This window comes from Cydia strobilella, chromosome 21 (assembly GCF_947568885.1).
Source record: "Cydia strobilella chromosome 21, ilCydStro3.1, whole genome shotgun sequence".
Taxonomy (NCBI): Eukaryota; Metazoa; Arthropoda; class Insecta; order Lepidoptera; family Tortricidae; genus Cydia; species Cydia strobilella.
In genome coordinates this window covers 1969161-1983965 of record NC_086061.1, presented here as the reverse complement: position 1 = coordinate 1983965, position 14805 = coordinate 1969161, and the positions used below count along the sequence as shown (strand labels likewise).

The 14805-nt window shown below is 38.5% G+C and overlaps 1 protein-coding gene across 1 annotated transcript in view; it reads left to right on the top strand.

Annotated features, from left to right (window-relative positions):
* Window positions 1-14805, top strand: part of LOC134751052 (uncharacterized) — a 123720-nt gene that overhangs the window by 35974 nt on the left and 72941 nt on the right. Inside the window, exon 2 of the mRNA XM_063686387.1 lies at window positions 13096-13694. Coding sequence (XP_063542457.1) covers window positions 13127-13694 — 568 coding nt within the window. The 5' untranslated portion in view covers window positions 13096-13126. The remainder of the gene's footprint in view (window positions 1-13095; window positions 13695-14805) is intronic.

Sequence of the window (14805 nt, the reverse complement as noted above, 5' to 3'; positions counted from 1 at the left end):
GAACGTGGAAACTGTCACGTCCGCGCGTGCTCGTCTATTGTGCTGTGCAGGTGATGTACGTTACTACTGATTAGCACGGATTTGATATCGTATTAAACATTAAATAATTTAAAAAAAGACCCGAGTTGCAAGGGACGCGATGGGTTAAAGGAAAATTATACACTCCATTCTATGTGATTAGAGCATCTTGTGATGACCTCAATCCTCGGCGGCTTATCTCGCAGCTGAACCTAGGTTGACAATTTCTTGCTTACACTAGTATTTTCAGTGACGAGCGGAAGTAGGAAGATGTATTCTTGACTTTATGTGTAGAAAATAATTTTATCAAGTCAGCGTATGTAGAGTCAAAGAATTAAATTGCCGTAACATTTCGTTCTGCGAGCAATGTGCCCCGCCCACTGCCACTTAAGATTCGCAATTCTGTGAGATATGTCGGTGACCCTAGTTCTACTGCGGATATCATCATTTCTGACTCTATCACGCAGAGAAACCGCGAGCATAGCTCTCTTCATTGCCCTTTGCGTGACCTTGAGCCTTCTTATGAGATGCTCGCAGAACTGATGGCCGGTGGGGCCGGAAGGTTCTGGAGTGGCGTCCGCGTACCGGAAGACGAACTGCCGGTAGGCCTCCAACGAGATGGAGCGACGACCTGGTGAAGGTCGCGGGAATTCGGTGGATGTGAGCGGCACAGGATCGGTCGGAGTGGCGAGCCTTTGGGGAGGCCTATGTCCACCAGTGGACGTCTATCGGCTGACATGATGATGATGATGATGAACATTTCGTACCTTGTGACAGTGGCAATCTACGACACACTGTGACAAGGAACGACGTACGAAACAATGGTACAGTTAGCAGCAGAAGTTGCTAAGCGGGCGAGGTGTTCAAAATTACCTTGACACGCTCTTATTCTCTTAACAATAAAGACGCGTCAAAATCATTTTGAACACCTCGCCCGCATACTCCCTCGCCTCGACTCTCAAATCTCCTTTTTCGTGTCAAAGGTTTTAAAGCTCTAGTTTTTTTAGGATTCCGTACCTCAAAAGGAAAAAACGGAACCCTTATAGGATCACTCGTGCGTCTGTCTGTCGGTCTGTCTGTTTGTCTGTCCGTTTGTCACAGCCCATTTTCTCCGAAACTACTGGACCAATTAAGTTGAAATTTGGCAGACATATGTAAGTCTGTGACCCAAAGACGGACGGATATGTAACGTAAACAAATGAATTTTAAGCATGGGGGGCACTTTTGAGAATGAGAGAATTAAAAAATAAAGTTTTTCAAACTATATCGTGTTACATAGCAAATGAAAGAGCTCATTGTGGGAATCTTAAATATATATTTTTTTATAATTTTAAGGTAAACAGTTTAGAAGTTATTTAAGAAAATAGGCAAAAAATGACTTTCCCCCCCCTTTATCTCCGAAACTACTGGGTCAAAAATTTTGAAAAAAATACGCAATATAGATCTTTACCTATAGATTACAGGAAACTCTATTACAAATGTGCAGTCAAGCGTGAGTCGGACTTAATTACTTCTTTTCGATCCGACCCCTACGGGTTTTTTAAAGACATCTATTTTCACATAAAAAATACGTTGTTTAAATTGTGTAATGTACGGAATCCTTGGAACGCAAGTCCGACTCGCACTTGGCCGGTTTTTTTTTAACTAGAGCTTAATGTATCAAATCACCAGGAAACACGATACCATAAAACACTTTCATTAAGCAGCTAAAATCCTAAATTAGGTCATACACAATAATGCTCATCGTGGGATCTCGAGAGTTACGTCAGTTCTGCTTCAAGCTGGGAATTGGCACATGGAAATGTGAAGAAAAGTGGCAGACTGATTTGCTGATGCGCAATTGTTTTTAGTTGCAAGTGTAACACAATGTGATACGTCGTCGCTATCGCTAGGCTTTGTGACGCAATCTGTGTTTGTAAACAAAGTATGCTTGTAATAGGTATAGATAGTATAAGATAACGTGTGGCAGGAAAATACCTGATTCTCTGATGTAGAAGCCAACGCAAGATTTTCAGCATCATTAAACCATATCACATTGTGTGGCTTACGACTTTAATACATAAGTTTGTATTAAAATCGGTAAGTACCTAGGTTCACTTGAATAACGTTACTTCCTATCTTCTGCTTTATCAGAACAAAGTTTGCCGTTCATGTTAAGAATGGGTGACAACGATATCTCTATACTTTTACTTAGAATAGTTACGCTAAACATTTCACAATGATTGATTATTAGGAATTGTTTCTGAATGACTAAGGCTGGAATTTCCTCAGCACGTGCGTTGCAATGCGGACAATGATATGTTGATCGAATGTTTAAATTTTAACTATACGCGTGTCACATTCTAAATTCTAAACAATCTTTCTGTAAGCAAGTCTTTATTAGGACTTAGGAGTCACTTGACCATAGTTATGTCGTTCTAATAGCTCATAAATTAGAATAATTAGAGAATAGCATACCGTTTGATTATCACACCGAATTAAACAATATCTTCAGACAAATTGTAATTAAAAACAATCTTAAATAACGGCCTTGAAGTTCAATTTCAATTGTCTGATTCAAAGGTTTGTATTAATTACATTTCGTACATACTAAGTATTACGTCAACGAAATTTAGTATCGAAATTGTAACCTGTTTTAACTTCGAGCTAAGCTAATTTGAGCTCTCCGGTACACATTTCATGTTTGATATTTGATTGCACGTGGTGATACCTTATTAAGGTTCTGATAGATACAATCAAGTGAATAAGAACTTTATACTGAAGGAATAAAGACGATTTAAGAACGTCTAACGCTGTATGTATGAGTATGACTTGATCACTAAAGGTTGATTAGCTAGGGTAACGACTTGGACAAAAAACATTAGTATATATTTTAAAAGACGATGTTCTATTAAATATTGAAGTTTTTGCAGCGGTACATTGACCTGGGACAGGAAAATTGATCTTCTACCATAGAGAAATAGTTATTGATGATAAATGATAGTCGCTTTTATAAACGACAACCTATGTACCCTTAGAGGATATAACAAAACGGAGTAGCCATTATCAGGCGTTCCCCTCTGTCGAAAATAGTCGGCCAATAGTCATAACACAATGTATGGACTGACGTTTATCTGACATGGCTATGTTTTCGTTACGTATACATTTGACGTTCCCCTCCCCCGCAAAAATCGGCAGACTTTTTTCTACAAAAAATAACAGACAAGGCGTCTCCGTTTGGTGATTATCCTTTAAGTATGTACCTACCTACTGAAAATGTAAATATTAAATATTGCATACATAATATTATTTCACGAACTTCTTAAATAGAACCCTCGTTTTTTTCGGTTTCTGTCGTAGATTTATTGGGTCTAATACCTCTAAGGTGACCTAGGCCTAGGGTGATGGCCTTTGCTATATGGTACGAGCGTGTATTGCAGAATACATATGGAAATATGTATTCTACATCTGGGTACAATTGTACATGCTGTCTCCCAGATGTACCCAGCTCTTATTCTGGCCAAATACGGTTTGGGAATTTAATAAAAAAATACTGGGTGATACTGATACATATCAGTGTACAAAAACATACGTCATCTCATGAGCAAGCAAACGTCAGTTTGTCACAAAGCAAACGTTTAATATCAATGTAGCTGTCAGACAAAAACTGTCACCTTGGAAGCGAAGCCCAACGCGTGATATCTCACGCAAAAACTGACGTCGCTTCTGGTTGTCATTACATGTCATATCCGCCTGCTACAGTGTAAACATTATGAGTACGTTGACTTTTCCTCTGTCGAACGAAATAAAGTCAATAGTACAAGTAAAATCACTGACGCGGAGTAAATATGTCAAAGTCAAAAGTTGTCGTCGTCCATCATTCGCAGTATTCGTTCGACACTCTAGTATGGATGTTAAAAAATCTTTAACATAGATACGTTCCGATGAATTAAGAACTTTCTTCGGTCCCTGGCCTTGCTTCCAGATACACTCTAAAGGAACCTAGGACCTGCTTTTCGACAATTAATCTCAAGAATTGACGTAGGCACTGATTGTTACAAAAGCGAAGCTCATTGGTTCAGCTGGGGTTCTGACCTACGATCCCCGCATTGAAAACCACACAGTAACTGCTATACTTATCACCAAATCCACCGAATGTAAATAGGTTAAATACGAACTAACCTATTTATTTACATGCGGACATTTAATTCGCAATCAAATACAACGTAGATATTTAAGAGATAACTCTAAGAACAAAGTCCTTCGTATATGACATTTATTTCAGTTTATTTCAGTTTAAGAGATAAGTTTAGAAACTGGCGGTTTTCTAATTCTAGATAGATTGATGATGATGATAGATCTGTCCATAGGACATGGTACTGTAATGTAAGCTAGTTAGACTGTGATAGTAATTTATTGCTCACCTCTGCAGTCTCACGTAGGTCCAAATTGATAGTTTTAAAATGATCGCGGGTACATGACGATATTGACGACGTTGCAGTATGACATATGATTACTTTACCTCTAAACATATTATTATCGAGTAAACAGAACACGATAATGTCTTGTCTCTTTTTAATAAGGTTAGCAAAATTATTCTAAGGTAAACTACATCGCATACAACTACTATGGTGCCCACCTAAAGCTAAACATTTGCATCTAGTTTTGGCACAATAACGTTTTTCTACTAATTAAGACTCCATAATATGTCTTAGCCTTATTATCATGTCAAGATATAATTTTGATATCTATTGAAATTATATATGTTTTTAATAATTGTTTGTACTGTTACAGTGTTAAGCTTGAAGCTGGCATTGATCTTTTGAATAGCATAAAACCTTACCGTGTATGTACTACCTAATTAATTAAATTATCAGTACATTAACTGAACAAACCGCCCACGCCGGAAAAAAACAGCCAGCCTAAACAGACGTGACAAATTACAACTTATTTGTATGCGCGGTGCAGCGGTTAATGTGAAATGTGCCTTATATACGATCAGGTGTCATCGCGCCCGAATAGGGAGGCTAAGGACGACGGGTGAGCGGGCGCGAGTGACAGACGGTAGCGGGAGCGGTCAGTGGACACAATAAATTTAAATATATAATAATAATAATAATTCAGCCTATATACGTCCCACTGCTGGGCACAGGCCTCCTATCATGCGCGAGAGGGCTTGGGCTATAGTTCCCACCCTAGCCCAATGTGGATTGGGGACTTCACATACACCTTTGAATTTCTTTTGCAGATGTATGCAGGTTTCCTCACGATGTTTTCCTTCGCCGAAAAGCTAGTGGTAAATATCAAATGATATTTCGTACATAAGTTCCGAAAAACTCATTGGTACGAGCCAGGATTTGAACCCGCGACCTGCGGATTGAAGGACGGAAGTCGCGGGTTCCGCTTAAGGGAAATAAAAACGCGAAATTTTTTCTACGCTGTCACATGTAATATTTAATAAGGATATCTAAACTTCCTATCGTCATGCATTGCTTTATCTAGTTTGTTAATAATGGCTTGTGTAGGTGAATACAAAATTATGAAATCATCATTTGGATTGCTAAACGTGAGCGTTAAAACAGGAATATCTAGTGAAACCATATTAAAAACCGGCCAAGTGCGAATCGGACTCGCGCACGAAGGGTTCCGTACCATTACGGAAAAAAACAGCAAAAAAATCCCCATTTTAATATTTATATTATTCTGTTTTTAGTATTTGTTGTTACAGCGGCAACAGAAATACATCATCTGTGAAAATTTCAACTGTCTAGCTATCACGGTTCATGAGATACAGCCTGGTGACAGACGGACAAACGGACGGACAGACGGACAGCGGAATAGGGTCCCGTTTTTACCCTTTGGGTACGGAACCCTAAAAACTACAACAAAAGCATGTGTGAAACGAATCGCCAATCGCTTTTTGATTGCACGACTCACAGGGCTGAGGTCGCCGGGCCCATTCCGACGTCTTGAGCCAACAACTCATACGATGCCGACGTGACATGCCCAAAATACCACTTTGGTGCCTAAGGGATTTACATTATTTGAGGACGTTCGCGTAGCGTTCATTTTAAGTTATCTACAAGGTATAATATCTTTAATATCTTTAAGAGTTTCGAATGATTCACGGTTAGCTTCACTAGACTTATATTGACCGGGATATAGACCGTGATTACCCAACCCCATACACCCCTAAATTTTTATTTCCAAATATCGGAAGCTCACAAACAATACAAAAGGTAATCACGGTCTATATCCCGGTCAATATGTCTAGTGTAGTTTGTTTGGTGGATTAACTACCATGCAGTATTTAACAAGAAACAGACAAGATGGGTCAAATAAGACTAGGTAATATAATAATACAAAGTCCATCAGTCAACAATAATACCATTGTGGTAATTGATAAATGATCGTGGATAATGAAGGTTTAACTCTATCTTAATTAGCGCTGTCTACGCGCCTCTCAGCCAATCAAAAGCAGCCGTTGCAAGGGCCTGACCAGGGTCATGCCAAATCGAAAATGAACTTATCAACCAAATTCTCAGTGTTTTAGGGTCACGCTCACGCTTCCTACTTCGCAATGTAACTCGATTGTTTAAACAGTAGCGAAACAATAAACAATTATACCTAATGGCCAGTTCCCACACGCAATGCTTGCAATTGTATGAGAGTCCTTGGATTTTTAAGTTTTTACACGCTATTGATATGATCTAAAGGTTGCGTAGCCTAAGTGTTACATGTTTGTGTTAAATTGTTACTAATAGTAGGTTAGGGTATCGAAGGTGAGAATGTTATGGTAGGGCAGAGATGATTGCCGCTGATTTGAATTAACCGTCACGATTCATGAATGTGTTGCAAAAAACATTCCACCGGCAGTAGACGCTTATTAGATACCTACATGGGATAGTAGTTTTATACAATGAATGGGTAGTAAACTTTTTTAGTAGAGAAAATCTGCCAACCAGGCTTTACGAGGGAAAACTCTTTTAGATATATTTTTTATTTATAATTCAGAGAAAGTATGTTCGGAAAATGCGGTTCACCCCTAAAGCGGAGCAATACTCCTGTCATCAGTTCAGCAGGTTGCAAGGCGTCCTACGCGACGCCTATCCCATCGCGGTCTTCAAAACTCGTCAGCTCCAATGGTGGCCGGTTGCAGTTACGAAATTAAGAAAGAGTCAGAAACTAAGGAACCACTATAACCTAAATACTTCGAAATATATATCGGTAACTCTCGCTTTGATGTATATGGTCGTTACGTATCCTGTCTTTGCCTTTTAAGTTAGGCGGGAAATACCGTAGAGCGTAAACCTATTGCACCGGACACACACATGGTAGTATCTAATGAATCATACTACAGTTATGTCATTAACACTTAAATGTCAAAGCAATGATGAAACAATTAAGGGAATGCCTACGGTACTGTACAAGGCAACTTGAAGACAATACTTGTCAGACACACCGTCTCTGCCCACATCGTACGGTTTAGGACATAACGACGAACATGTAAACGAACTTACGAAAACCATATACTGTGTTGATGTTGCGAATTGAACCGAATATGGTGCCGTGAGACTGACTAAGAAGGGAGGTAATAACACACTAAGTAAGGACGTATAAGGACGCAAGTTTTTAGGAATCCGTAAACTATGAACTTGTGATTATTTTGTTGAGTTTTTTTAGCTAAATATTATTAATTCTCTCGTAATAATTTATTCAGGTAAGCAATATAAAATAGTAAATAGAAAGTCCATGCATAGTTCGTGATCAGCAACGCAGGCTTCGTCAAGTGGACACAAAAGCAAATCAGCTACAGACTGCGTCATCTACTTACAAATGATGTAATCCGCAACAGGCTTTGTCAATCTTAACCACTAAATTAAAATAGGCTATGGTGCCACCCCGGACCGTAGCCGGCCCAAACGTCCCCATGACACTGGCAGCATTGCCCCGTTGAATTGCCAAGGAGATCTGTTGGACCCGGTACGATACAGAGCGAGGATCGCAACCCCTATCTCTCAGTCGCCGACCCAATTCCCACACAAAATCCTAGCCTCCGCACCCCTAGATCCTGCAGTCTCCATCGCAACTGGTCTAAAATCATATATTGGTTCCAAGGTAGAGTACCTACTTCGTATGCTTCTGTTTAGCCGCATACTCCGCAGCTGAACCAGCAGCACTGATGGTGTGACTCAAATGGGACGGGGCAAAGGCTAACACACGTTGCGTCCCATAAGAGGCACCGACCCTTCTGCCAAGGAACCAATGTAAGACCATCTGGCCTTTTTCCATCAGCACGGCACAATCCCGGAGGCTTCAGGACACAGGGAACATTGGTTGAGACCAAAGCCCTGCGAAATTAATTTATCTCAACGTTACATCTACTTACTATTTATAATTCATATCCAAAACTTTGTCAGAGATTTTAATGTTTAATTTTATGATTTATTGTTAAAGATTTGATATACTTGATCTCGTATCATGTGAATATTTTTCAAATCAGCAGCTCTAGCCGAAAAATTCACCGGATATTGGTATTGCAATACAATGCACATTATTATACAAGTAGTGTCATTTTGATATTTCGTCAACAGATTACATTTTACGTCCATATTCTTCGTTATATCATTCGAACATTTGTTTTGGAAATAATTAGCAACCTGAGTGCAATACTTGCAGTACAGGAAGAAATACCTGTCCTTCGCTGGACAATTCGGAACCATTCCGCCCACGTGGGCGCCTTAACGCGCCTTTGTCTGAGATTGTATCAAATGAGCGCCTTAATCGGAATTAAACCTGTCGATCGTGCACCGTCGGACACGTACATGCAAGAATAACACTTGTTTATCGAGGAAGGAGTATTGAATGTCATATAACTAGTGAACTTATAAATATAAATTAACTCCAGCCTAGCCCTGTTATTTTTAAGTAATCACGATTCGAAATAAATATAAAAAGGAATAATATAAAACAATTTGTAATGACTGCACGATACCAAGTTTTTACCAACCAAATATAGTATTCTTCTGGCTATCGATAAAAATAAAACTTTAAGTTTGTGAGGTAATTTGTCTGTGTTTTACCATTATCCTCACTGTATAGAGCCCTTAAACTATAATACGAGACGACGTTAATTCCGTTGGTATACTAAATAGTATGATGGTATTAAGGCTCTTTGTGTTATATAATCTTCTCAACCCGATAATTGAATAGATTTCAATAGACGAAATGCGGGTGACGGCATTCAAAACAAGACCGACGACTATGAAGCTCCACTACTCCATTTTAGGACGGCTGCATAATTTGATGGAAAAAACTCATTCGAATCACAAAGGAGGTCATGAACTCGTCTACCAAAAACTATTCATCTAGAACAGGAAATCTAATACATTAAAATAGTTGCACATAAAAGGACCTTGCACGTGCAAGATAAAGCTTTTGTTATGGTATACATGGACGAGACGATAAGAGTTAGTCCATTCTTATGAATATCAGTAGTAGTCTTTACAATAGGAGCGCTAGATTAAACCTTAATGGCATGACACAAATATAATATGAAAGAAAGGGACGTCGTCTTAAGTTACAATTTCATAAGAATGAATGTACCATATCGTAGGAATGTTTTTGTGATTACTATGTAAAACCAACATAAATAGCATATTGCGAAGGTTTTAAACGAAGCTAAAAACTGAAAAAAAACCATAAAGCAATTTAATTGTTAACTAAGTCGAGCGTACAAATCGAGCTTATGTAGCTACAGAAAAAACTACCTCCTGTCCTCTCTTCTCCACAGTTCCACACAGACAAAGTCCCCTCTCTCTTTTTAAGAAACTTTAGCTTACATTCTGCATTTCCGATATAGTTTTCTAAATTGAAAACTATCATTATTTATATCAGTAAATAAACAATGCAAATAAGCCTTCCTTCCTTCAACAACAAGTTTATTTAGACCAACGCTCTATGATTTCCTTAACTAATCTAAGCTCATAGTTATCGCCAAATCATTGTCGATAGGTACCCGATCACAACACTAGGCACGTACATGGACTATTTACATAAACGACATCTCACACCTGTTCGAGTGAACCTCATTTAAATCAGCTGCGTATTCGATATTTTAGGGTTCAAGATGAGGCTTAAAACTGACCGTAGATCAAAGTGTAGACACTTAAAACTTTACGTATTAGAATGATGACTTAATTACATCAATAAACTAAAAAAATAAAACTACGAAAACGGATTATATCGCGTATATTGAATTTATAATCCCGACGTTTCGAACCCTTTACAGCGTTCGTGGTCAACGGATGATCCGTCGTCGACGTCGAGATGTATTGTAAATTCAATATACGCGATATAATCCATTTTCATAGTTTTATTTAATGAGTAACTATCGCGGTAACCGAAGACAATATAAAAAAAAAATTCAGATCTATAATCTTGTCAAGTTATCGTGTTTATCACTTGGTGAAAATCTAGTTGCAATATTTCACCCTTATTTGTAATACGGAGAAGTGACCATGCTTGTGCTTTTCTTGATCGCTTGATTAAACGAACCTAGATTTAGACCAAGACTCTGTAACTCTAGCGATTTTAATAGCATAGACAGTTCAAGTGTTATTTTAAACGTCAAACTTATAAAAATAACTAACGCAGTGTGTGCTATCAAAATCGCTCACAGAGTTATATTCTAACTATCACAAAAATGTCGGTGAAAAGTGGTACATATATTTTTGTAACGCCGACTTTTTACCTCATATTATGATTTTGAATTTCGATCTTTTCTTTTCTTATAACAGTTTCGAATTTTTTTTCTCAACTTTAATTTGCGCGAAGCTTATCATCCACGGAACCCACCTTCTTTAAAAGCAAATGTAATTTCTATGTATGCCTTCAGAGTTTTTGCTGCGATTCTTATAGCATGTTTTTGCTTGTAATAAAATTTAATAGATCGACCACTTGCGTGATATAACAATGCATAACAACTTGTGTAGGTACTAGTTTGTCGGTATAGACACCTTGACTTAGTTTAAAGGCAAAGATGATAATAAATCTCTTTTATGAGTGTTTTTTGTAGTCTTACAAGTATTTTATTTTATTGTCATGTTTAAAAAACACGTGCGAGACGGACTCGCGCACGAAGGGTTCCGTATCATTACGCAAAAAACGACAAAAAAAATCACGTTTGTTGTGTGGGAGCCCCACTTAAATATTTATTTTATTCTGTTTGTATTGTATTTGTTGTTATAGCGGCAACAGAAATACATCATATGTGAAAATTTCAACTGTTGATGAGATACAGCTATCACGGTTGATGAGATACAGCCTGGTGACAGACGGACAGACAGACAGTCAGCGGAGTCTTAGTAATAGGGTCCCGTTTCTACCCTTTGCGTACGGAACCCTAAAAATAGAAAAAGTTTATTAAACACGCAAAACTCTCACAGTCTTGTATGTATAGCTTTTTCGGTGGCTTGACATAATATATCAATTTATCCCAGTTAGAACCAAATAAGTATTCGTTTCGTCTAATTTCCTAATAAGAACAACCGGCTGGTTTTTATTTTGTAATTTTATGTCTGAGGCGTCAGGTGTTTATTCGCGTAAGGGAACACAGTCAGAACCTACTAGTACCTACTTGTTACCTTGGACAGTTATGCCGCTGCGCATACGCAATGCGGGAGGTCTGGTTCTAAGTACATTCGTCTCCAGTTGTAGACTACTAAATAACGTGTGTCAGCACATGTCGACACCTCGTATCATTGTGCGAACATCTATCTTGGCATAAGAGGTTCTGCGTTACTAAAATGAATGTAAACTTGTACTTAAATCTTTGTGTAGGTACTGCCTTTATATTCGAATGTTTATGTCCTGTAGTATATTTGCTACATTATATATCATGTAAAAGTGCGAGAAGGAGGAAGGAAAATGGAATCAAGATAGAAGATGAGATGAAAGAGAGAGAGAGACCACGCATAATATAATACATTATTTACCTATATAAATACGAAGCTAAAGTTTAGTTTCAGTTTAATGAAACTGAAAATACCAAATGCACAAAAAAGTCTAATACAATGTTGAAATTCCTACAAAAGCATTAAGTTCCTGTGGGTTAAATAATTCTAGTTACGCGGATAAATTCGCAGAAAAAGCTAGTTAGGTACGAGATAATAGTAAGAATTGTACAATAGAAGATTACATGTGATTTATAACTTTTTTGATGCGTTATCTATTGTAGGTAATTTGGTACCTATGCACTAATGCATCGTAATAGTATTGATAAACTAATGGATAAAAGTAAATAGTTTTAAAACTTTGATCAAACTACGGCTTTTTTCGAATAAAACTTTATTTTTGGAGTCGGTCGTAATCAGGAACCAATTTTTCTAATTCAGTCATCACATTTATGTATCACTAACACAATTCTAAGTTACTTTTTATCATGCCTAATTTTTAAGTTGAAATTAAATTTTAATTGAAATTTATTGTCACCCTATCAATGGTTTAGTCGATGGCACTTTGCGTACACCTATTTCCCTTCGATAAAAATAGGTTGTTCATGTATCCAGTGTTTAGTAATTTTATTTTAACGATATAATTAACTGTAATTAATTAGACGGTGAAGTAAATTGCATGAGATCTCGCGTATTGAAATCTATTTAGCTTGGTTATTATTATTTTTAAACTCCTGAGCACTGATTAAATTTCATCGTGTATTGATATTGAACCTTAGAGCAAAAGGTTCCATGGGACTTGTATAGATATCATAAGTTGGTAAGCTGAGACCTTGCCTTTTGCTAGGATAAATAAAAAATGCTGACATCAGAACATGTCCAAATTGCAAAAAAAAGTATACTCTATCCCTTCGACTTCGACCTTGTCAGTCAAGAGGTTTTTGTCGCTTCGATATATCCTATGTCAGCGATCACAATAAAAAAATATGATCAGTATAAAAATAACTGTAATCCAAGCAGCTAACTAAAATTAAATTATAAAATTCGGTTAAGTTTATTTAGACTTCCTTCATAGAGAATTTTATTTAAGACGCAATAAGATGTGCCAACAATTTTGACAAACCTTGTTTCATTGTTGTTGCAGGTGAAGCGCATCGCATCAATGGCCTGAGAGCATGTTCCGGACGGCGTCAGTGGAAGGCTCCGCGCCGCGGACGCCCCCTGCCTACGCCCCGCACCCCCCCTACGTTCCTCCACGCTTCTTTCCCCCTCGCATCCGGCCCCCTCCCCCGCAATACTGCTTCGACGCTGCCCGCTTCGCCTGCGACGCCTCCAAACCTCGCTACCTCGACGTCGAACGAGAGAGGCTGGTCACGAGATGGCTGGCCGAAGCGAACGAGGCTTTAGTGAGAAGGGACCGGCCGCCGAGATACAAGCCAAGAAGCAGCGAGAGGCGGCCGGACTATTTGGAGAGGAGGCCGGCGCCAGAATGGGCCGACAACTTCCTCCTCGGCAGGAGGAACGGGTCGGTGGAGCCCGAAGAGGACTGCAGTGAAGTGATGACGTTGAAGGAGTTTGTGGACAAGTTCTCGCTGCCGCGGGTGGTGAGGTTCGAGGGAGAGGAGCGGCCGGTGCTGCTGTACCGCGTGCTGGAGGCGCACCGGCGCGTCGAGGCCGTGCCGCTCGCCGGCAAGAAGGGCAAGCTGGTGGGCAAGCCGCTCTACATACCCGATTCCTATGATGGTGAGTTGTACTTTAAGATCCTATGTTAGGAAGATATCCAAAGTGACGATATTGCTTAAATTAATCGAAACTTGATGATGATGCTCTCATGCGCTGATGAACTGCTTTTTGTTAACAGTTCTAGTTTCTAAAGGTATGTCATACTTGTGCGAACCTACTTATCATTGTGGATTTATTAACACACTCAGTATTAATCGTTTCGTGAATGTCTAAATAATTAAACTAACAACAATGCCTTAGTATGAGATACTTTTAATTAAGTTCTAATAAAGAAATTACAACGAAATCTAGTGTCAATTGAAGTGTAATTATCTCGCGGAACGACGCACATTCTAGTTCGCGGTAACAATGGCAGTAGGTACTACATAGTCACAGTAAACCTCGGTGCAGTATCGGAAGACATAAGTAACATTTTATTAATAGTTTTACACTTAAAGTTAAATTTCTTACACAGTTTCCCCAAAACAACGAGTGTAATAACTTTAACTAATATAGGTATATTTATAATTACAGTATCATCGGAACATGTTCATAAACGAAGAAAATTGCATTTCTTTCCATGTGTGATTTGATGATTTCTGTCCGATTTCAATGTGAATATCAATACAATTTAAATACTCGTATGTGACGATATCGCATTTAATTAATGTGATGATTTATTTAGGGGTGTATGTGTGAACAATATGCAAGCCGGATAAACTTCATCATCTAAAAAAAGCGCCTTGGACTAGGTTACACCTGTGGTACGAAAATTCATTATAAAAATGGTATCACTACGTAATTCGTATTTATTTATTCAGTATCAAAGAACATCCAATCTTTCACAATTGCTAATCTGACACAACATTCATTTTATTTGCGTTTTTTAGGGTTCCGACCCTAAAAAGGAAAAAATGGAACCCTTATCAGATCACTTTGATGTCCGTCCGTCTGTCCGTCTGTCTGTCAAGACCCTTTATCCCGGGAACGCATGGGGGTATCGAGTTGAAATTTAAATATACTCAGATCTAGGGTCCCTTGTAGCTGTGAAACAAACTTATATATTGTTAAATTTGTACGGAACCCTCGGTGGGCGAGTCCGACTCGCACCTGGCTGGTTTTTATTTTATTT